The 26142-nt window shown below is 33.4% G+C and overlaps 1 protein-coding gene across 2 annotated transcripts in view; it reads right to left on the reverse strand.

The window, feature by feature from the left end:
• Nucleotides 1-492: 492 nt before the first annotated feature.
• PCDH10 (protocadherin 10) overlaps nt 493-26142 on the reverse strand; it is a 39989-nt gene continuing 14339 nt past the window's right edge. The window contains exon 5 of one of the 2 annotated variants that reach the window (XM_037058517.1): nt 493-1549. In XM_037058517.1, the coding sequence (XP_036914412.1) occupies nt 1530-1549 (20 nt within the window). In that variant the 3' untranslated portion in view covers nt 493-1529. Of the gene's footprint in view, nt 1550-19834; nt 19944-26142 lie in introns of those variants that run through there. The other variant, XM_037058516.1, reaches the window with a different exon arrangement.

Genomic DNA, 26142 nt, shown 5'->3' on the forward strand with positions numbered 1-26142 from the left:
CTCTGATTTTTCCTCTTTTAATTTTGTTTCAGTAAGCAATAAATAGCAGTAGAAAGAGAGGAATATATGTAAAAGAAAAAAACGCACCCTACTGAAATTAGTAATTAACCTCATTGACATAAAGTAAAAGGCAGGCTTTGCTTTTCAAGGCTGACTTATGAAGAATTTTCTCATTAATACAACACTGACTACATTTAAGCTATAAAATTTTCACACATAAGATAATATTAAAACAAGAATGTACCATGTCTCTATCTCCAAATTTATTAAATTTGTTTTAAATTTAGAGATTCTTTGTATGTTATAGTTATTCAGTATCAGTTCAGGTATTTATATATCTCCATATAGTCATAGAGAGTTATAAATAGATTTTACATCCATTAGTTATTAGAAGTCACATAACTATGTAAAATAAAATTCCGTGTAAGTTATATGATTGAGGACTTCTTAAAATAGTAATAATCTTCAATTACATATTTTACACCACAAAATGTACAGATACCCAGTGCTTGCTTTTTTTTTCCTAACGACAAATACAGATGGATGTATTGATTTTTTATAAAAGCTTTAAATGATTCTAAATTCAAAGCCATAGAAATAGAATCGAAGTAACATAGGTTGTTAGGTATTTAGATAGCACACGTTCCGTGCTTCTCTGGTACCATTGGCAGCTATATCTTTGGCATTGGAAATTCAGTACAAGTTCTTGGCAAAATTTTGTAGCTTACAGCTTCATTTTCTTTTAAACAAGGAAAAACAGGGAGGGAGAAGATATGGAAACTGGGAGGAAACTATTAATGTTTTTTTTCTATGTAAGTTTATCTTTGGGACCCTGAATTACCTTTTACTTTATTGTATGATGTGGACTGTATGAATCCATTTAAAAACCAACTGAGTTGTACCACATTTTAGGAAAATTATATAATATAATATATATTTATATTTATTTAGAAGCTTCGAAATAGTACAGTAAACACTTTGCAACACGGTGTATAAACTACAGAATGTCTTTGATATTTTGTGGGTCTTCAGAATACAACATTTTTTATAACCCACTGGTGAAAAGAACATAATCACAATCTCTCAGGTAAAGTTGGAATAGTTTGGGGAACACTTGATCACACAAAAATAATATAAAACAGTCAAGTTGAAAACAGTGATATTGCATTTGTAATGCACAAACTTCCTTTATCCTCATGACTGGCTTCTCGTGGTGAATATAAACATGGAAAGGGCTCAGTGACATTTGGAGAGAGTAAGATAGATAGTGCTGTAAACAGGCACACGCTGATCGGAGAGGCAAAATCCGTTGCCTAAAGTTTCTACAGTTCTGCACATTTCAACTCATTTCTCAGGCCTGCTGAGAGCAAGGAGGTCCTCTAATTGGCCACGGTGACTGCGGGGGGCAATCGACTACTCAGTTACACACAACTAACTGGATGGCCAAGATAATGAAGTTGAAAAGTTGATGCTTTTGTTGGTCGACTTTGTGCAAATCATGCTGCTTCAGGGAAGTCCTGTAGAATTGACTAGCATATCCTTTTCCGTGCTGCGAAAAAGAAAAGAAAAGAACTCTAAGAAAATGAGCTCAGCGTTTGGTGTTTAGAATCAAACATTATTGTAACAGACACAAATTCACAGTGGAAACGAGTTGCATGCCCAGAGGAGATCCCCCAGACTGTCAAAATATTTCAGTATTACCTTGGTTTCTATCTGTTACAGTCACTCCACTGCTGGGCTTCCTGAAGATGACAATTTGATAGTTTTACAAGTAGGTTTCGCATGGGAAATGTATACCTTATATACAAACCACCAATTATGTCAGATTAACTTTTTAAAATTATCTATAAACCAATCCCTACTTCAGTATTCACACATAAGCAGGGTATTACAAAAATGTGTGGCTCTTACATTTTTAGAGCAAGTCTTTAGAATATCTATGAATAACTTGTTATATTTAAGTTAATAAACTCTAAATTATATGTATTAAATTAATACATAATAGAGAAAACTGTACCTGAAAGTATTTATGTTGTTAAAGAAATAAAAGATGATTCACATGTTCTAGATTTGTTTTATCATTTTTCAAATTATATAAAAACCAAACCTTTTTTATGGTCTATGATTTTTTAAATGCAGAAACATATTCACTGAAATGAATCAGTTTTCTCATTAAGAGGGTAGAGGTGAAGAAAATGAAAAGGTATCAAAGTTGGTCCAATCTTATAAAATGTATTGAAATACATCCAGATTCAATCATTCAGATTTTATGCTTTTTAAGTGTTGTATACATTTATAGTGATAAAACCTATTTCTTCCCACCTATCCGTAGTCTCTGCAATATGTGACCATGAGCTTGATGAGAACAGAAACTTGCATCTCTTACATCAGAATCTGGCACATATTAGATCTATATTAAAAATGAACTGAAACTCAAGCTTGTTCCGTTGTGATAAAAATCACCAATAGGAATATCTCATTGAAAATTAAGAACTAAACTACAATGCATGAGTGAATGATGGTAATCTGGTGAATAGTTGGCCTTTTTTCCCCACAAATGTAAGAATATGCTGATTAGACAATTCTCCTCCTAAGGTATTTCCATTCATTTCAATTAGAGTATTTAAGTATACATTTTTCCTAATTGATTTCCCCTGATTTGTCAGTTACTTTCACTCCCCAAATCAGTTTCTGACCAGACCATCACACGTTTCCTTACTAGTTCATCTTTTAGCAGAGATGCAGCAATTAACATTGTAGAAGCCGTCATTACACCTTCCAGGAATTAAAGTACAAATGAACAGATGCATGTACCATACAGTAACCAGCACTGAAAATGATCAAAACATATTCTGTCTTATGTCATACAGTACCATGAATTAATAAATGAGTCAGCAACCACCCAGGACCACACAGTAACTATTATACCTTACCTGGTCAAATGCTACAGAGAATATTCTGTTAGCAAATAGAAATCTTTTTTAAAGAATCTTTTAAAAGACTCAAACTCTATTTTTCTATGCCCTTGAATTCAGTTCCTTGTTTTATGATAAACTGGAGTATAAGTGATTCAAAAATACTTTGTTTATACCAATCAGAATTTAAAATTCTACAGTAAACTAGAATAGTTTCCATAGACATTCAGGTTTACCAAATAAATTGGAATAAATAATTACAGTGACCGAGTAACTTATATTCCAAACTGAAGAACTGTGTGAGAGAAAGAGGACACTATTGACAATTGCACAAGGTATTATCTTACAAGAAATGAATATATTGAAAAGCTACCTTTTAATATAAATGCAGAAATTAGTCAACCTAACACATCTTTAAGTCTAAAATATTTCAGATTAGGTTAAAAATTATTTATGAAGCTACTAGCATCAATATTGTATGTTCATTTGCACACAAAGAGAAATTATGTTATTAAGGTGGTTCATAGTTATAAGAGCCCAGAAGTTTAGCACTTTATACTCAATATCTTTCATATAAACATAAGCTCAAAAGGCATATATTAATCACTGCTTAGGGTTACTGTGATCTGCTTTTATTTGCACTAGTCCAGTATTGTCTGAATAATATAATCACCTTTTTGCTAATTCAGTAATGCAAATCTAAATAGGACATGTATAAGGACAGAGATTGAAGGTCAGTACAAATTAGAATGGGGAGGGAAGACTTCCTCCATCACAGAAGCTAATTTGCCAAATGTGAAACACTGTCAGACAAACTAGGGAAAATGAAATATGATATTATTACTAAAGTCATAGTCATGCACATTTTGTTCCAAGGCCTTTAAGCGGTAAAGGTGAATACTGAGTAATCATTATTGTTTGGGGACTGTATGAGTTAATAGTGGACAAGTAGCACACGAGTATTATTTTTAAAAAAATCAATGTCATTACCTTTTAGAGTCCGTGCCAACAGCAGTTACTCCACAGTGTTAACTATTATGACTATGCATTTGCTGAAGCATTTCAGGCTGAAAAGAATACATGTCAAATACACTGAATCTCTCTGTTTTCTTCTGTATTCTGTATGTTTTAGAGTTATCATAGCATACTTGGAGAATTTCACAGATGCAATTTCCCCTAGCTATTCATCACCATACGTGGGGAACCGGCCACTTGATGTGAATGAAAAATTTTCTTTTTAGTCACATCCAGAGTAATGGGAAAGAAACTGTTAGTATTCCTTTTCACCTCTGTTTATTCATTCACTGCATTTATTCTTCACAGTCAGCCATAGAAATGTTACATTTAGCATTTATCTCACTGTCTGAACTACGGATAAAAAATCGCTAATGGAAAAGTGATAGTCAAATATCTACCTTCTTATAATTTGGCATATATATGTATGTGTATATTTAGCATATATTCATATGTATATATCTAGTGTATATATATAATTATAATGAAAGTTTAATGATGCCTATTTTTCTTATATAGTGCAATCCTGTTATTACCTTTGATAATTTCTAAAGTATATTATTAAACTACAGAACATTTAGAAATTATAACATGACTTAAGAAGGATGACTACCAGCATGTATGTTACAAAAACAGTTGTAAAAGTATCCGTGCTGTATCTTATTTATATAATGTATAATAATACAATAATAGGCAGTAAAATAATGTGTAATATATTAATATGACAGTTTAATAACTTCAATATTCATATTCCTCTACTTGCAAAGAAGAAAGCAAAATACCCTTTATACTTTATGACAGTACAAACCACAGAAGCTAAAGCAATAAATAAAGCTTGTGAAGTGATCTAATCTATTTCTGCAACTGAAAAATAGAACAGCCTTCAAACCTCCCAGGTGACTGAGACTCCACTGCAGTGAAACACTTCAGGGCTGAGATCAGTAACCTGCTCGGGAGCTCATCCCGATGTGTAATGATCCTCACATCAGGACACTGCTTTATATCTAAGGTGAGTCTGGCCTGCAAGAGTTTAAGCCCATTACCCTTTGGAGAAGTCAGAAACACCTGCTCTCTGTTCCCAGTGTAAAGCAGATCATAAACTGAAAGACAGAAACAGCACAGGGTTCCTTCTAAATAGAGGATCCACAGGCTTTTGTAGATCTCTATACACTTGTGTGTGTGTGTGTGTGTGTGTGTGTGTGTGTGCATGAGCAACATAAAGCTGCCTTCTCACAAAAGCGAGAGCGTGTTTACAACTGGTTCCAAAGGAGATGTCTACTCTGAGTTACTATGACTGTGTCGGCTACCACTCATATCATGAATAGGGTACTGTAATTATAGTCACTCAGTTTTGTTCGGCTTAAAGATCTTTATGTCTGAATAATTATATTAATTAAAAGTGTTTTGAACTCCACGACAAAAACCAGTGATAGTGTATCAGCTCCTTTAATGAAACCATACACTTTGATTATTATCAGAATTGAAATGAGTTGAACAAGGTATCCCAAAACACACAGTAATCATGTATAACTTTTCTATCTAGACACAAGATTTGCCAATATCCTAAATATTTTTCTTAAAAACTACAAACACTAAACTCTTTAAATTTTTTTATTGTTGTTCAATTATAGTTGTCCCAATTTTCCCCCATTATTCTCAGTGGAGGAGGCATTAAACTCTTTAAATTATTTGTTTTAGAAAAAAACAAACTATGACATAGTATTTGCATAGAATTTTATATATTGAAGGGAGCTATTTCAAACCATTCTAGAAATGTTAAAATTATGCCATGGAAGCTTAACTTTTTCCTGGCATAAAAAAAAATTATTCATGACTCAGTATGAGAACACATTGAGCAGGCTCTCTCTGATAAACAAAACTCCCTTGCCCCGTTGGTATCTTAAAGTCAAGTTTTGGGACTAGATTCACGTTTAAGTGCTTTGATCTTATATTGCCATATATTTAGGAAATGAAACTTTAGTATATATTGCTCTCCATGTTTATAATACCATTGAAAAGTACTCTGAAATTCTGCATCATAATCCACTAAAATATGGAAACTCTGGTTTGTTCCAGAACTATCTGAAAATTGTATCCTTTACATTAGCAAAGAAGTATCCTTGAAATTTCTCTTGAAAACAATTCACCCAAGTACATATTATTTTAACAATGACAAAGAATATGTTCATTGAAGTTGGTATCTAAGATTCTAACAAGCTATGCCTCTTTAAAAAATAAATTGCTTCTTTTTTTCATTGAGAATTATGAAGCTGATAATATTTACTGACATTTAGATACTTGTATTTTAAGTAGTTCACTTCAAAATAACATTTAAGGAGATCAAATTATTTACTTCCTATAAGGTTGAAATTAACATTAATTTTCAAAGCAGAAGGCATGGAAGATGCCTGAATAGGATTGGTGATTCCTATAAATATAGAAATGCTGCACCTGTACATATCTACTTGCAAGAAATTACATCATTGTATCACAAGATTAGAGCAACTACTAGTGGTGCACACGACTTCATCATTTATATGAAAGCCAAGCATATACTCGGGCAACGAAAGGTGCAAAAACATAAAAATCAGTAGGTAAGACCTTCATTTTAAAAACACATAGCCACGCACCTGTTAACTACTAATAGCTTACTTAAACAGAGATAGCATGTTTAAATCATTTAACTAAAATCTTAAATAATAAACCATGAAGAAAAATGAAAAGTCTTCTTGGTGAGCAAATAAAATACTTGTAATACAATTTATCCACGTTTATTGTCAAAAAAGGCATACAACTTAGATGCTGTGTATAAGAGCATGGCTATTCATGGACTATACTTGATGGTCTGGTTTCCCCGAACATAATTCACTCACGACTCTGTCAGCACAAACAGCAGATTAAAAACAGGAATTGTAGGATCGGAGTGGGATCAATATGCTGGCATGCTGAGGAGTAACAGCTGACCACTGGTTTTCTGTGTGGAGAAAACCACCATGGCACTAACGCAGGCTAGGAACCCTGAGACTGTTCATGGCTTCAGGAGCACCTTGACAGGGCTGCCAGGTAACACACAGGGTGCTCAGTTACATGTGAATGTCAGAGAAGCGATGACTAATTCATTAGTATACATACGCCCCATGCACTATTTAGGTGTCATGTTCTGTGTTTGTTAAAACTGGAATGTCTGTCCTCAAGGCATAGCTTCATGACACTGCAGGAGACACATTCGTTACCACTGAGGCAAATGTTCCACAGAGTTTCCTAGAAAAATGTGGCATTGTATGTTCTAATTAGTTTAACACTATAGTTCAAGTAATAAATTGTATATGTATTTCCAACAAAAATATTTAAAAGTAAAGTGTCAGAATTTAAAAGGAGATAAATAAAATTGTTATCTAAAATCAACATTTATATTCAGTGACTAATTGTTTAATTATCATAAATGAATACATGATTGTTATTTAAATTTTTTAAAAGTTTAATCTTGTTTGGAGTGAAATCTTTGGTCTTGTGAAATAAATGCAGCTAATTAGATAAAGTATTCCTTTTTTGCATAACAAAAATAATTTTAAGCAATTTATTCTGAAATCTAACCCTACACATACATTTTTAGGTATTTCCTAGAACCCTCTTACCCTTTCAATCTAACCTTTCATTAGATAATTAGAGATTGAAAAACTGATAAGCAGTGAATCAAATTCAGCCCTAAAAACCATCACAAAAATGCTTAATTATTGAAATAAGATTATGTCATGCTTGTTAAGGTTTAAAATAATTTTAGTCATGTTCTAATTAATTGGAAGATTTAAATCCTTAAATAGTCATAGTAAGTTCCAGAACTTTATACTTTGTGTTTGATTGGGGTTTGTCTTAATCACTGTAAATACTTAACCACACAATGAGGTAAACTTATTAGTCATGTTATACATAAAACAGCTATGAAAAAGATCACAGTAAATCTAGGAAAGTGTTCAAATTTTAAGTAATCAACTTTCTGGAGTCAGTAGGAGATTCTGATAAAATAACATTGGCAATGTACTTTTACGTACAAAACATCTGTATCGTTATTAAAATACGACACAACACAAAACCACCTACATATCATAATAAAATTCTCAACAAGAAAATCAAAATGTTGTATCACTATTTTTTAAAACAGGAGCTGAGACATTTAAGAGATGCCCCAAACACACACACACAAAACACAGTGTCTAAGAAATATTGAAAATAACTTATCAAATAATCATCAGTGAAAATACCCAACACAAAAACTGTTAGGTGAAAACCCCAGAAACCTGAAGAAAAGGCAGATAAACCACCTTTAGCCCTGGTTACCCCTATCACAGCCTCTTGACCTTAATCAGTAACCATAGTAGATTCTCTTTTGTGTTCATGGTTAAGAAAACCTTATATTTACTTAATGTCTCCATATATTTCTGAAGTATATGGGACACATTATTTAAAATAAATAGTTTGGTGAAATTAGCAGTTGATAATAGTGAAACAAGAGGCTTAAGGAGTTGTGAAAAAGAAAGTGATCGATCAGAAGAGAACAAAAGAACCAGCAAAGCCATGGCCAGAATGCAAGTAACGTGAAAATCCGGACAGGTTGGAAGCTGATGGAATCAGAGAGAGCGTGTGAGGAGTAGCAATGGTTAGGTTGAGGGGGTTATTTTGCTGTGTCATTCAGAGAATATTAATTTATAGAAATTGCGAAGATGCCCAGATTACCAAAGAGACAAAAAATGCACTTGCCTCCTTGGATTCTGGGGTTTTCTTTGCTGATTGATTGGTGTGGTCTATAAGCATTTATGGGTGTTAACTTTGCCCCAGACAAAGCTCTGGGGCTTGAGACTTTAAAATGAATATACATGGATTCTGCTCTAAAAGCCTTAACAATCCGATGGACAAACAACTGTTTTACAAGATATTTTAAAATAGCAACTATGTATAAACTCTATGAGAAATCACCCGAAGAATGAACCTATCTGTTTGTCTGGGAAAGATTTTCATTAAAAGTAAAAGGACTTGAAATCTTGATTGATGAGTAAGAGACTGTCAAGCAGGTGTGGTGGGCAGTAGTTTTTAAAGAAGGGAGCATTCTAGAGGGAAATTTAGACTGTGTCACAGTATGAGGGCCTGGATAAAACGGTGTGTCAAGAAGCTAACAATCATTGGATGATAGAAAGAAAAAACGTAGGCATATTTTAAATATTAAAAAATTTGAAGCTAGTAAAAATGTGAACATTATTGCAGTTACAACAGAACTCTCAAAAATTTTAAAGAGAATACTGAAGCCAAGTGTCTATAAATAAAAACAAATGCTCTAATTATTTGACCCCCCTGCGCAATCCCCCCCAAAAAAATGAAGCAAAAGGAGAGGGGTCTTTACTAATTTTGGTGAATTAGGCAGAAAAGGCCGGGTTAAAGGAACACAAATGAAAATGTATGTGTGTCTTTTCACAGAGCCAAGGAGCAGTGGCAGGGTTTACACTTCATCTATCTGGGAATAGTGTGCATTTCATCACCCTAAGCCTTCCAAATGTAACAAAACATTCTGTAGTCAAAATGACTGGGTGTTCATGGCTGGTAACTCAATTCTGTGGATAATTGTGAAAGAAAAAAAAAAGTGGTGAAAAGAACTGCTCAGGGAAGTAATTCTATCCCCATGTCTCAAGCCTTGGGTAGTTTCAGCAGCAATCAATGTTAAGAACCTACAGAAAAACATAGGATATTTTCCACATGATTTTAATGAAGAAAAATAAGGCAGATAATGGTCATAGACTAATACTAAATTCATTTTATAACTGTAAAACTGAATCTTTTTTTAAAAAAATAAAATACTGCTTTCCTATTAATTCTTTCATAGAGAGATAGATACTCACAAGTCAATTTTACCCTAGAAACATCTGATCTGAAACTCAAAAAAATGGTGAAGACCCTGGGACAGTTTTAATTCCAACATTTAAAATAGCATAACTGAAATGACTAAGGGTCAAGTATCTATGACCAAGACTTTTATATCCCAAAATAAATCGTCCCTGCTATCTATCTATCTATCTACCTATCTATCTAATCTACTATCTATCAATCTAATCTACTACCATTTTCAATTATCTTTCCTCAAGTCTTTTCACTTTCCAAATTCTTAATTTAAAGAAGCAAATACACTTTTTCCTTTTGAAATCGATTCCCTCCCACACGTGAATGTTAGCAGCAGTTGCAGAGGTAATGGGATGCCATTTTTGCTCAGCCATCCAGTCTCAAGATCTAAGCACCAGTCTCGAAAACTGCTTTCTCTGCCTTTCATTGCTACACTTGAAATTCTAATACTATGGAATTTTTTTTCAAAAATTCTCCAATAGGAATCCTTTCATTTTCATTCTCTACCAGGCCTTCATGATGACAAACCTTAACAACTGCAATAACACTCAGCTAGTAAAGCAAAATTGAAAATACAACCCTACACAACTAATCCTTACTGACCTCGTTCTCAATAGCGTCCAGTTTCTAAGCCTGAGATTCAAGTAGTGAATTGGTTAAAAATGCTTGGTCTAGAATCTGATGGCCTCAAGCAAAAAGCCTGGCTCTCCCAGCACTAACCATGAGATGATGGGCAAGTTACTGGACATCTTTTTTCTTAATTTCTATAAAATACAGATAGTAAAATCTGTAAAATTTAATCTGTAAAATACAGATAGTAAGACACCTATTTCATTTGGTTATTGTAAGGTTTAAATGGATTAGTATCTGAAAAGCTCTTAAAATAGTGCTAGATTCATAACAAATTTTATAGTTATTAACTACTATTACTGTTGGTATTATTATTGTTGTTGGTATTATTTAAAATATGCCTTAACATATCCAAAACATAAGTTTCAAACTTTAACTTCCACTATTTCCCTTGGATTTATTTTACAGTTTTGTCGACCTAGCTCTTGCTTTGCCCCATGTTAACTTGCTCTCTAACCCTGCACTTCTGCTTATACAAGGTTGTCCTCCTAGGGTGCCCTGGGTCTCTGTGGGTCAGAACCACGTGGTGGTTCTCCAGCACTGGCTCCAAAGTAGAATTCTACAAATCCTACATCGATTGCCCTTGGCTGGGTCTTTCTCAAAGATAACCAAAGACAGTTTGTTCTAATAAGGCAAGTATCTTGTTCACAGAATAAGATACTTAAAGTAGCATGGAGTCATTAAAAACCAGCATATTTTGGGAAGAGAGAAAAATGCTTCGCACAGTTGACATGTGGTGATGGAAGATAACTTTGGCAGTGGGCATACAATTCAATATGTGGACCATGTATCGTAGAAATGTGCCCTTCAAACCTATGTAATCTTACTAACCAATGCCACTCCAATAAATGTAATAATAACAAAAAGTAAAAAAGTAAAAATGATAATTCTATCACATACTGTTAATGTAAGATAGCAGGATATAAAATAATACAGTCGCCATTTTAATAGCTATGTGGCAGGAGAACGAGAAGTAGGTTTATATCTCAATTCTACCACTTACTAGCTATGCATCCTAAATTTTCTAAACTTAGATTTCTCATCTATAAACTGCAGATACCAATAACTGCCAGGAGAAATTGTTGTGAATATTAAATGGGAAACTATAAAGAATATACCTGGGATATAATAGGCACCCAATAAAAATATTTTTAAAAAGCTAAAAAAATACATTGTAATTTCATTCACATCTATGTTACATTTTTAAAAATCTCTTAAAATTTCATTTCCTTCACAGTTTGCAAACAACACTATTAATAAGAGGAAATTTCATCATTTTATAAAAATGTGAAGTTTTTGTTTTTATAAGAGACATAATCATAAACAGAAATCAGAATGAATACTGCTTAAATTCATTTAGGCACTGGAATTTAGTTGTTGGTTCCCTTTTTTTAGGCAAAATAGTGATATATATGCAAAACTAATATGGAAGGCAGAACATGGAAAACACACAGAATCAAAAAATCATCAGAATTGCACAGAGTGCCTAGTAAATGAACATTAACAGAAAGTAAAATTGGGGCAGTTTTTTAGGTATTTCTTAAAAAAAAACGGCTTATGGCATTGTTTCCCAGTTTTATATGACTTTGAAAGACAAAGAAACAAAAATATAAATTTAAGGCTGACTGAAACAATTAAATATCAGATAATAGGTCTTAATTGAATAAAAAGGAGGCAAGAAAATCTCTGACCACCCTTGTGTTCAAATATCAATGTACGGAAGACAGATAACTGATATATATTAGAGAATAACCTAATTTTCTACACTCATGGAGCAGTTTCATTTACTTCATGTGATGATTTTAGGGCACCTATACCTCAGAGGTATCAGAATTCTTTGGAGTAACAATATCCCCTGTAAGGCCAAAATTTACATTAATGGGCTAGTACAATTGTCAAAATATAGGTTAAGTCAAATTGGATCACTTTTGAAAAGTTTGGTCTGAAGAAATATTATGTTTTTAATTTTCCCGCAATCATCTTCCTCTATTGAAATAAAATCTGTTCTTTAAGAAAAGTATTTTTTATCTGATTACCTACTTTTACTGCTTATTGTACATAATCAAGTATCTTTATTCATTGTAAGTGCAGAAGTAAAATAATGAGAATATAACATTTAAAAATTTACTATTACACTTTGTGACTAACATCATCATACAACAAAGCAGTCTTTCTGGGCTGTATACCAATGATTGTATTCTAGCCATTCCATTGGTTTCATGGATCGAAAAAGGGAAATAAGGATACTGTACTTTTAAAACATATGTACTATGTGAAAATACATATACATCAGATGTGAAATAGTGATATATTGTGAAAAGAACATTGGGAGTCTGATTTTTTTTTCTATGAGAAAAAGAGAGCATGATTAGTTCTATTTAAGCCTGGAATTTTAATTTTCTCCATATCAGGCTGATGTCATTGTTCCAATTTTAACTGAATATATGGTTGCCTTGAATACTTACGGAGTGCCTCCTTTGCGCCGGACACTCCCGGATTTAGAGGTGTTAAATAATTTAATCTCCACAATGAGCTTTGGAGGATGTATGTCAGAGATGAGGAAAATGAGCTAAAGGGACGTTAAAGAGAGGACCAAGGTGCACATAAGGGAAAGGATGAGTCTTCGAACCCTGGCAGACGGCCCCCATTGCTAGAGGTCTTAACTACGCCATGTCCTTTCTCCGGCAGGAGGGCGGCAGTAAGACCCACCCCTGGGTTATAAAACCCACTTCTGCAGTCGGTTATAAGTCTGAAAGGAAGCACGTGGTAACCTCCTCTGAAATTACAAACTCCAAGCTATCATAAAGCCAAAGTGGATAAACTAGCGATGCTTAGAAAAACCTATCCTGAAAATAATGACTAGGGCATTCTTCAAGTATTTACTGAGGACACCACAATGCAGCTAAGTAGGAAGGTTGTGTTTCATGCATCTCCTAAAAGGACTTGATAATTTTCACTAGTTCCGTAGTAATTTTCACTAGGTCTGTGATATGCCAGTAATATAGCTTACTTATATATTTTTCAAAATAACCTCAAAGGAGGGCCAGTGGTTTGCGTGAGGTTTGAGGCAGGAGGTATTCAAAGTAATTAAAAATGCTTTTGCACATTTCTCTGACAGCCCGGAGCAGGTGACACAGAGGTGACTTGACTGGAGTATTTTGATCTGTTCAGGAGATACAAAATCCCTACGTTACGTGAAGATGCATGAGGATACGTGTGATCACTAATAATGAAGCTGATCTCATGCCCTTTATATGCTCAACCAGCATTCTCATAGCATTTCTCATTTTCTTGTGGATCTCTCTCAAGAGTATTTCGGTTGATGCAGTTATTATATTTGTACTGTAAATTAAGATATTGATCTTACTTTCACATCAGTCTGTGATGAGTTCATCAGCCGTAATTATTTTCCTATACAGTTCACCTTGAGAACATTTACATAGCCAAGTTCGAGGGCACACGACACTGAAGAAGACCAAGTCCTTGCTTTACACTAAGTGTCCCGGAATGGGGTCCACACTGCTTTCGTCAGTGGCTAAGGAGGACCCACCCCAAGCAGCGGGTTAGAAGCTTTTTCACAGTTCTAAGTTGCCATGTCACGGCTTTGTGCTAAATAATAGAACTAGAAATAATAGGGTCTATTGACAGGATATCACTCTTAAAATTAGAAAGCTACTGAAATGCGTAAAGCTTTAAAGAGTAAAAAAGAATGTAACCTTAAAATTAACATAAAAGCAATGTAATATGCCCTTTGTAAACTACCTTAAATATTTTTATTTAAAGGCAAGGTAATGTTCTTTCATATTAGAGATCTTAGCACATGTTTTATAAATATCATGGAAACATAAAGTCTATGAAGTGTTTCTACAAAGCAAGCAATTTATGTTCTCAAGGATTATGGTCTAGGACTGGAGCTAAAGTTTAAGTATGAGAGATAAAAATTAAATTTTTCACTCTCAGGCAGTCCCTTAAAAAATTCTAATGTAAGCCTGCGTTAAAAACAATTACCTTTCCCAGGAACTTCAATGAGACAATAAATTTTTGAGTCAGTTAGACAAGACAGTTATAGTTAAACAGTTTTAAAAATATAACTTTAGGTTAACAGCATAAATGGTGCTTGATAGTGATGGGTTTTTATAGAATTGAAACAAACTGCCTCATTTCTGATTGCAAATCAGGAACTGAAAATTCTAAAACAAGAATATTTTGCTATTATAATTTGAAAAATAATTATCCCCACACTATTTCATAATATAAATTAAATATAATTTAAAAATATAGATTTTTCAAATCCTTAGTTTAATTAAAGTACAGAAGTTTGCCTTCCAACCTATCAACAAAAGGCATTTCTGTGTTTTCTAATACCAAATAAGTCCTCTGCCTGTATCAAATTAAGTATATTTATAGAATCATAAAACATTAGTATGTCTGCTAAAAATTGTATCATATCCTGAGTTCATAAGACTTATTTCATGATCCTTGATTAAAGAGAGTAACTATCACTTTGTAACACTGGTTGTGTATTCATGAAATTTGTGCCTTTGCTATGTCTTATTAAAGCTCACACCTGTCAAAGGGGCACCCAGTAGTATACTACTACTATTAAATTTAGCATTAATTTTTAGCTAATGATTATTTTTCCTTTTATTATATTTTAGCTGTGTGGATTAATGTGGGTTAATTCATACGTCCACATTACCAAGCTAATACTAACTACATTTTAACTTACTCTCCAAAATTTCAACCAAAACTTAATAACCATACATAGCCTGCTTGTTATGTCCTTCAAACCAAGTAAGAAAGCATGGGTTACTGTTAAGTTGAAGGAGAGTAGATAAAGTGACCTTGAATCATTAATGATGGCTATTTCATGTATTACTTGTGAGTATTTAAGAGAATCTGAGAAAAAACAAAAATTTGTCTTAAAATTCCACAGAAGATAATATGATAACAAAAGAAGAACATTTTTATCATAAGAGAGATAAGCCAGCTTAGTAAGGGGAAGTTTCAATATTTGTCAAACAAAACTAAACTTTTTAAATCTATTATCATCTGTCTTCCTTTTGTAAATATTGTCATATATATGAAGTCTTAAACCTTCAAGTTGTAATCTATACTTTTAATAGAAAAAATCAGTTTTATAAGTGTGTATATATAATACACACACATTTTATATATATACACACACACATTATATATATATATACACACATATAAAACAGATTATATATATATACATACACACACACACACACACACATATATATATACACACACACACACATATATACGATAGGCAATTTCATACTCAGCTTTTGCATTCTACACGTTTCCCCAAATTGTCTTCTAAAACTGCAAGTTCTTAATTTTTGCCCCTGGACATTTTATCATCCACTTCAATTCAAAGTGTATGGTGGGGTGGGGAGATAAGGGTTTAAAAAACATTTTTCTTTTCAAAATTACAAATAAGAAAAATAACTCATCTACATAAAAACAGGGGAGGAAAGAAATACATCAAAACCAGGGTTTTGTGCGCGATGGGGTTAAGAAAGTAAGAAAGTACTAATTGTTAGTTGCACAATAGGCTTGTGGAGGTGAAGCGCAGCATAGGATACATAGTTAATACTGTAATAACTACGTGTGATGCCAGGCAGACACTTGAACCATCACAGGCAACACTTGGTAACCTATATAATGTCTAGCCACTACCCTGTACACCTGAAACTAATTCGAAAAACGTTTTGAATGCAAACTGTAAACTAATTTTCTTACATAAAGAAAGCAAGTCTTTTTCAATTGCCTTCCCTTCACCCTCCAGTAAAATTAAGCCCCATCTTCTCCACTCCTCTATCAGCCCCAGTTGGGGGCAGAGCCTTCTGTGGGCAACACACCACAAGGCTGAAAAGTGCCCTGCACATCACAGGGCAGGTGCGTGTGTCTGCAGTTGGTGAAGCTGCACGCCCACGTGAAGTGTTTCCACGTCTCTCAGGAGGAGATATCAATGCTGGGGGCAGCACATTTTCTATAACATGCAATGTAATCTCCCAGGATGCAATATAGATTCATTCTCTTTCCCTCCCCATCTCTCTGTTCTCTCAGTAAAGACAGATTAACTGATCACTATTTATCTGTGTAGTATTGGTTTAAACACTTAACATCTATTTCCCCTCCCCTTTTTATTTTCAACTTGCAGTCCCTTAATCCATTTAAACTCCCTTCAGCTCTCTTCAGATAAGCTATTTAGCTATTTAGAAGCTATTTCCTAAAATGATATATATATATTTTTTACTTTCGTCTCTGTCTCCAACTTGCACAATCCTCTCATCTCGGCTTGAAGAAATGTGAAACACAGACATTTGGATTTCTCTACTCTTGCTGTGATCTGGCATTGAAGTTCACGTATTTGTTTCCATAAAACACCACTAAGTATCAGATTATGTTTCAAACATTAATATAAAGACAGGTATCAAACATTTCTAAAAGACTATATATGAGAACTCCTAAAGATAGTAAGAAAAATCATATCCATGGAGAACACATTTAAGCTACATTATTTTTTAGTTTATATCATATATATATATATATATATATATATATATATATGATTTCTGCTGATTGCTTTTACTATCAGAGAGAATAACGGCTTTTAGTGAAACTCAAATGCACTATTTCATTTACTCCAATTATATAAATGTTAAAACTCAGGAAAACTATTTTGATTAAAGACCAGGATAGTGGTGATTCTTTCAGTGGTAGTAACTGGAAGGGGAAAGAATTTTGGACTTAATGAGATACTACTGATGTTTTGGCTACTGAACATAGTACCTTGTTAACACTTGTTAATATTTTATTTAACACTAATTATTTTGTTGCTCTCGTCTTCTGGAAATCTCTTTAGTTATGCATCTATGAGTTTTGTACTTTTGTACATACATATCATATTTTAATAAAAAGTTTTAAAATGAAAGTTACTTGCTACCTATGAACTTTATTTTAATCATGAGTCAGCAAATTAACTATAAACATAAATAACATTTAAGAGAAAAGTATGGTAATGTGAATAATAACTAACAATAAAACATTAGGAAGAGTATTGTTATTATGGCTATAATAAAAAAATAAACTTTATCTTTAATAAATATACACTGAAGCATTAAACAGTAGGATCTCTGGATTTACTTTAAAGTCTCAATGAAGGGGCAGTTGATTTAGTATTTGGATGAAACAAATTTGGCCAAGACCTGATTGTTGTTTAAACTGGAGAAATGCAGAGTTCAGTGCACTATTTTCTCTACATTTGTTTATATTCAAAATTTTTCTATTATTTTAAAAATGTTTAAAATATAATTTAGTAGATCTAAATGTCCCTCATAATATTTTTCTATTGCCAGTGTTCTTATCAAAAAGACTGAGATAAGTCAAGAGTCAAGATTTTTCTAGCAAAACCCATCTAGACTCCATGACCTCAGTGTACTCATCTGACGAGCAATCAATTCTATGGCCAATGAATCTTAAAGCCACACTGTTTGTGACTAGCCAGGGGATTCGTTTGAGCATCAGGTTCATTAACAGTGGGGGGGGGGGGAAGGTACAATAATTTTAAAGGCCAGAGTCCAGGTTTTCTATATGTTTTCTGAGAATAAAAGGATACCAACCGCGGAAACATGAACTCCCACACCGACTCCTCCCACCAACATCTCACCTGCACCGTCAAGTGCTCATCCTTAGAACCACCTGGCAATGCTCTTTGTCTGCTGGTGCTGCTGTTGGCTCAGTACTTTCCTTCCACTACACACTGTGCAATAATGTGTTTAGTTGGATATGAGAACCCCTCTACCCTGGTATTTCTTTCACTGGGCTAATTCAAAATTTAATCCAGGAAGTATATGTTTGACATTGATTTTATTTATATATTATTTCTTTATTTAGATCATTTTTATCTTTTTTAAGACATGTACTTAATAATTTTTGACAGAACATTTGCAAATAAGCTTTCTATAGTATAATGCAGTAATTATCCAATTTTCAGCTGCAATACAGTAATCCACATATCTATTAGCCTTGAGACGACTGATGAAAAAACTGAAGTCAAACTGCTTGTGTGTGTGAAAATACCCTTCACTGTCTTGCAACATCACCTGTGAGACTGGCAGGATTCAGTGTGCAGTTCTGGCTAATGGCAACATTTACATGGGAGAGCAGCCCTGGCGACAGCAATGTTTTTACAAGCAGGAAAAAGAATGTCTCCCTCATAATGCACACACACTGGACCCAGACATCTGTCTCCTCTAAAGTGTCACGGTGAATTTTGCTACCGATGCATTGTGAACTGCTCCTCAGAAAGTGCAGCCAGTACCTTGAACATGAAGGGAACAGAGTGATTGTGTCACTTACTGTTTTTCAGCCAGTGCCACATTGTCATGTCGACAGCTTCTGATAATGAAGCAGCTATTAGCTAAATAAACTTACATTTGTGTTAAACACAACCATTGTCCTTTCTCTTGTAATGAATAGATATAATTAAAATTAAATTAAAAATAGAGTGCTTCGATACAGGATGTATATATATGCAAATGCATCAGTACAATGGAATCATAAGAATAGAACACAGAAAACCTGTATAATCACATGTTGAACCTAAGTCATTCAAAAGCTCTTATAGATCATTTAGCGTCTATTGTACAGGTTACAGCAATTTTATTGAAATGAAGTTCACATATGATCTTTTCAATCCTTATAGCTGGAGAAAATGCATCTCTAGGTGAAAGCATATGGTCGTATGCCTAAGCATAGTGTATAATTTGATGTTATGTCAAATGTAATGTACTGATTAAAGAATCAAAAATAAAACCCTGATTTTTATTTGGAAAATTTCTAGCTTACAATTTGTTTTTATCCTTATCTGTGTGTACGTAATTACATTTTGGGGTTCAATTATTCTAAAAGCTTCTCTATTCTCTCCACCTAAACTGATGGAGGTAATCAGGGATCACTAATGCTGTAATTACAGACTGTTACTGGACCTCCATATGAAACTGCCCTGATTTTATTATACTTTGGGAAACATTAAATGGACTCATTATGCTGAGTTTCGTCTTGATTCAGTAGTATTATTTAATCTTGAACCTCACAGACCAAAACAGTTTCCAAGCTATCTTGTCTAAATGCTACTATCTAATTCCTATTAAAAGGATTTCATAAGACACAGACTCACCCAAAAAAAGTCTGGCACATTGAGTATTAAATAATGTTTAATGATGTTTATCAGCAATTGACTTTGCATATTCCAGACTACTTACAATATCTTTATAACTTAATGCATTTAAATTTTGACCCATAAATCTTCAGTTTGATGAGGCAGGAAAAAAATCTCAGGTAGATATTCCTTTAAGTCTATTTCTATTTTAATTGGTAATCTTCCTTTGTTAGGCTCACAGGATGGACAAATGCTTATATGAATTTACTTCCAATGTACGAAATAAGAAAGAGGATGGAAGTGATCTGTAATATAAAATGAGGTATATAGATAATATTAAAAAGTGAAATGTCAACCCAATAATTTACAAAGTGTGTATGAAATAAACTGCTTTAAGTAATAGATGAAGACTCACATACCAGGGAGTATAAACTATTGAATAAAAATATAAATTACCTTTATCAATGGTCTCCTCTATAGGCCCTTCATAATGTACTATAATATATATACCCATATTTCTGTGAACCCAATAATGTAATTAATAACATGCCAGGAAATAAATATACATGGAAATAAAATAAGAATAATAAATGACTGAACGGGGAAAGTATATATTCATAGGCTCTATAAAGAGGTAAAAAATGGGAGCTAAAGTATGAAAGCTCTTAGTAAATAAAACATGTAGAAGAAAGATTGTCTCACAGACCAGGTAAGAGGGGGCAGCGGTTAAACTCTGAGAGAGTCAAGAGATACAAAACAAATTTAACTTCTCCTTAGAATATGAAGTAAGTTCTTAGAACAAATCAAAGTAAATTTAAACTATCATGGTATTAAAAACACTTCATCATATTTTATAAAATGCCTCGTTTAAGCGCATTTAATATTTTGAATGAGTTCAAATCTACTTCCCTACATGACAAAAAATGTAGGTAATAGCAAGAGAGAAATACAGCTAATTGAAAGCCTATTTCTTAAATTGAAAGGGAGAAAAGAAAGTTTGCCTGGGCACATCAAAAAGCGTGTGGGCAGACGTCTCTGCCAAAGAAAGTGTGATGACAGCGCTGACGACAACCTGCGTGTACTTTAAAACACTCACTCAGCCATTCCTTTCTCATCACCCTGTGGCTTGGCATTTATAAGATACACAGTTGGGTGATCGGTCTAAAGAGGCTATCCCATACTGCTAGTTCCAAAGAAACCAAGGACCCACAGTTTAAGTAACCTGACATCACTAAATAAATAAATAAATAAATAAATAAATGGATGGGATGTTCGAGTAAGTTAAAAAAACAAAAACAGTTGCCTCCAGAGGTGGCCAGGTGTGCAAACTACTCTGTTTTCTATCTGCACCTCGGCAGCTCTTTGTAGCTTTCACTTTAAACCCTATTAGTTGAGACAAACCATTACCCAACAAAGAAAGAATAATTAACATTATTATATCTCATTTATTTACATAAATAAAGAAGTTATAGGGAGTCAATGGCTGCATCCGTTCACTAAGGCAATTCTATGAATTGTGAATAGATCACCCATTTCAAAGAAGTAAAATATCATAAAATTCAATACTAAGTTCTGCAGGAGACACATAGAAAGTAGGAACTGGGGTTGGAAATTGTCCTGACCTTGAGTTATAATTTGTTCCTGCTCACAGAATTGGGAAGAGGAAACTCTTTTGATTATGAGAAATTAAGTATTAGTTCCCAAGAAAAGGAATTTAATGGAAAAATAGAAAGACTGGTGTGATTCAAAGACGAGAGATTTGTCACAAAGAGATACACTAAAAAAGTGAGAAAATTAGTTGTTTACAATTCTAGATATATTCTTCTAAAGAAGAGTGAGAGAACTAAAATCTCAGAAATAGGTAATAATTAAAAAGTAGCACTAGACTAAAAAGTGAACAGAAAAGAACATCTACTAGAAAAGGAAAAAAATCTGGGGAAAGATACCTATGCATTTAGTGATGGATATATCTGATGAGACAGAAACATTAAAAAGACCGTGTTATAAAAATGCTTATTTGTGGACTCGAATGTTTGACAAAGTGATGTTATCTTTATGAGATGACAGACAGACACAAAGCTTAGAGAAAACACTACACAGTGATATGCAAATATGAGGATAATGTATATGAATATGAAAGTTTGATTTTGAATTCTATGTATACTCTTACCACACAACTTAGTTCAACAAATGACAAAAAGGTACGGAAGGCAGATCAAGGTCAGGAAGGGAGTGGAAGAGATGTGATTACACAAAACATGCTCTACAATTTCAATTAAAAAAAAAAACTTTAAATCTTCAACAGAATTAATATAAATGCCCAAAAGAAATGTCTCTAAATGAGGTTTACTAAAAGCAAAGTCTAGGCAAAACATCAGCAGTATTTTAAATGCAATGTTTTGAAGCTCTGACATGGATGAGTAGCATTGAAATTTCACAATGCTCAAACGTAGGCAAAAATAAAGTTAGGTCGGGAGATGACTGGTGTGGTATTTTGGCACAGGTGGATTACTTTAAATGTACCATGACAGGAAAGTGGGATGAACCATGGCAATTTTGAATAGGTGGCTCTCTACAGCCCTAGAAAATTTCATGGATTTAGAATTTGAAAATCATTATGTCAATGTAGTCTTTTTAAAAATATTTTATTTATTTATCTTTAGAGGGGAAGGGAAGGAGAGAGGGAGAGAAATATCAATGTATGGTTGCCTCTCATGCGCCCCTGCTGGGAACTGACCTGCAACCCAGGCGTGTGCCCTGACCGGGAATCAAACCACGATCCTCTGGTTTGCAGGCCCGTGCTCAATCCACGGAGCTATAGCAGCCAGGGTCTCAGTGCAGTTTTTTTTCACTTTATTTAATATAATTTATTATTGTATGACTTCATCAAACAAAAGAATTTTACAAATACATTTCTTTATCTTACCATTATCTTCAATCTGTGACCACATTTATTTACAAGAAATCAACAATTTCCAAATACTTATACTTTTAGCTCTGTATTGTTCAGGCTGATTAGTTGCTGAAAGACATGGTTGTTTACTGATTTAAAAAAAAACTTATGAGATGATGTTCAAAATGTAAAGCCAAAATCATAAAAAATAATGATTGCAAAAATAATGATAAAGACAGTGTTTTAACTATTGGGTTTTTCTAAATTATATAACTTGTACCAATTATATCCTTGAAGTTAAATTATTTTTGTTTCTTATTAGGGAAATAATTCAGATTGTTTTATGTATAACTTATTGTGTCATTTGGAGACTTATTTTAAATAAGATGCCTACAATTCTAAATTCTTTAATTCATCATGATAAAAATGCAATGTTATTTTTAACTTAAAATTAAAGTAATATTTTAGTATTTTATTACTCTAATAATGAGAGGTGACATTAAGCTAAAATTTATTAACATTTTAAAATAATTCAAAATGCTGTGTTGATTTTAAATTACGATAAACATATTCTACATACTTAAATCTTTTTCCTTACCCTGGCTGGTGTGGCTCAGTAGATTGAGAACCAGACTGAGAACCATAGGGCAGCCAGTTTGATTCTCAGTCTAGGGCACATGCCTGGGTTGAGGGCCAGGTCCCATATAACCAGTAGGGGACACTGGAGGCAACCACACATTCATGTTTCTCTCTCTTTCCCCTTCCCTTCCCCTCTTTAAAAATAAATAAATAAAATCTTTTTTAAAAGAATGCTCTAATTTTTTAAATCTTTCCTCGATTTTTCAGGGTGTCCCTTTGGTATTTTTGAGAGTGTTAACAAGTGACAACATTGTAACAAAAATAAGAGAAAATACTCAAAACTAATGAGGCAAGTATTAATATATGGGTTTTCAGAATTACTCCTACTTGAAAAAATAAGTTCCATATTCATTAAACGCACCATGCATGCTTTTCAGGGACATTTCCTTTTAAAAAGGAAGCATGAGTATATTTAGCTATTAAAAACACAAAGTATACTTTTTAACATGTGTATACACCTAGTCTTGTGTTAAAGTCAGTTTTCTTCAATGTTTCATTTTAACCTTAGCAGTCAGAGGTCTAGAAATGGAAAGTTCTTGGATATAGACAATGATTTCATTTGTACCGTTAAGCATGTCACTATTTCCCTGCCATCGTTGTACAAATGGCAGTGGTAACCCTTAGTAGACCTTTTCCAGAGTCTTACAAAATAGCTAAAGTTACAGCAACTTTCCTGAACGTCAAAATGTTCATTATAAAGCTAAATGCATGGTTAGTAAAAGAAAAACTGCCACCTCAATAATTATTTAAACATTCTGATTAAAAACAAGCAATCAGTGTCAATTTTTAGCTTCTTTAATTACATAAGGGATGTGTTTTCAGTTTAGAAGATGAGGATATTTCCATTGCCAGTGATAAATGAAACAACTCTTAACAACTATCACCATGTGAATTGGGGGGCAAGATGGTCAGACACGGTTTTGGATTACAGATTGTACTATTAGACTAACCATAGATTTGACCAGGGCTATTAAATCAGAGCCATGGTGGAATTTGAAGATACCGTGTGAGCCTAAGATGACATTAAACACTAGAAGCTAAAAAATATTCAGACGTGGTTAAAATTATAGGAAGAACTAAAGACAATGCAAGTAAAAACAAAATAGCCATTGTTCTACTTATTTTTCATGCAGATCACAATTCATCCTACACCCAATATTTTGAGCAATGTGACTGGCTAAAACAGAAAAACATAAACTGTTCTTAAAACTAATTTATTCTAATATATATATGGATAATATGTAAACAAACCCATTTTTGACAAAATAATAGCTGTGTTCTTTGATTTCTAGCAACACATAGAACCGCCAACATATAACTTCTGGTGTCGGGTTTCTAAATGGAAACGTCAGACTTTTAGCAATTAGAGGACTTTTTCTGTAAAATATATGCAGCATTAACATTTGTATCAATAAATTGTTACTGCGATACTTAGAATTACAGAGAAAAACTAGTCAATAGGGAAGAAATACGTGTACATGTTTAAATTTTCACTTCTATATGTAAGCAAAACTTCATCAAAATTCAAGCTCACTAGAGCAAGAGAGGTTGAATCACTCTTTTTCACTATAAGTGCTGAACACTTCCAAATACAACTTGATACATACAAAGAGAGAAATATTTGTATTTATTCAAAAATACAAATTTGAGTTACTTTGAATCATGTTTGTTGACTTTTTGTGTTGAAATCATTGATTCTGTATCTCTATAATGTGTATTCTAAAAGTGAGAATGTTGTTTAAAATTTAGAAAAGCTTGGTTTTAGATAACAAATAATATTTAAAATCAAGGATTGACCCTGGCTGGTGTAGCTCAGTGGATTGAGCGCGGGCCTGCAAACCACACGATCGTGGTTTGATTCCCGGTCAGGGCACGTGCCTGGGTTGCAGGCCGGTTCCCAGAAGGGGACACACGGGAGGCAACCATACATTGATATTTCTCTCCTTCTCTCTCTCTCTCTCTCCTTCCCTTCCCCTCTAAGATAAATAAATAAAATCTTAAAAAAAATAAAATAAAATCAAGGATTCGGTTTGAGGACAAACAGCTGCATCCCATTGCTCATCTATTAAAAGTTGACTTTGAGCTACTTTAAGTCACTAGTGTGTGGACGCTTCAGTCGACCTTCAGGACTTCAGCATTCAAATGACACATTTATTATATGTTAGATGTTTCGGTACTTTTTTCCCCTTAAGTGTTTGTTTTCCTTTTATTTTATAACTTCAAAAATAAATTAAAATAAATGTTAACTATTTAGAGGGCAGCACAAGTCTTTGGTCCTGAAATGTTCGAATACTACATCATGCTAAGGGAATGGCATTTCTAAGTAATTTGAAAAGCTGCACATACTCCTCCATATAATAACATTTGGTCATTGTTGCCATCACAATGTATGTGTCTGATGGCAGGTACAGTGTAGCCATACGACATGTCTATTCTTATTATCAAAGGTCAGTGTAGTAGTCCTGCCTTCAGTGGATTTGATCTGTGCCTTTCACATTTATACTCATAAGAGCTAATATACATGTTCTCTTTTTTTATTCGATTTCATAAAAGTCATAAAAGAAATGATATATATTTGATCTATCTTACCTTTTGCTTCTACCTTATGGTTCAAGGATTTTTTTTTTTTTGCCACTAGGCAATGAAAGTAAGCAAACATGTTTGATGGATTTGCTATTTAAGATAAAAGTCATCTTTTGAATGAGTTGTTATGGGTTTCATCCTTATTGCTCATGTGGTTTGACCAAAATATTGAATTGTCAGGAACATTTATCCACTAACTAAACAGAAAAGATTCCTACACAGCAGACAATAAATGGTTTAATTTCATTACTAAGATCCTCAAGGGAAATATTCTACAGGGAATCTCAAAGCATTTTTATTTTTCACAGTGGTTGTATAAAAATATCCACCAAGAGAACATGGTCCCAAGATTGAAAAAGATGAGTGAAATTGTCAAAGTTTCAGTGTTA

Source organism: Sturnira hondurensis, unplaced genomic scaffold, assembly GCF_014824575.4.
Source record: "Sturnira hondurensis isolate 20B ecotype Veracruz unplaced genomic scaffold, ASM1482457v3 Scaffold0010128, whole genome shotgun sequence".
NCBI classification, from domain to species: Eukaryota; Metazoa; Chordata; class Mammalia; order Chiroptera; family Phyllostomidae; genus Sturnira; species Sturnira hondurensis.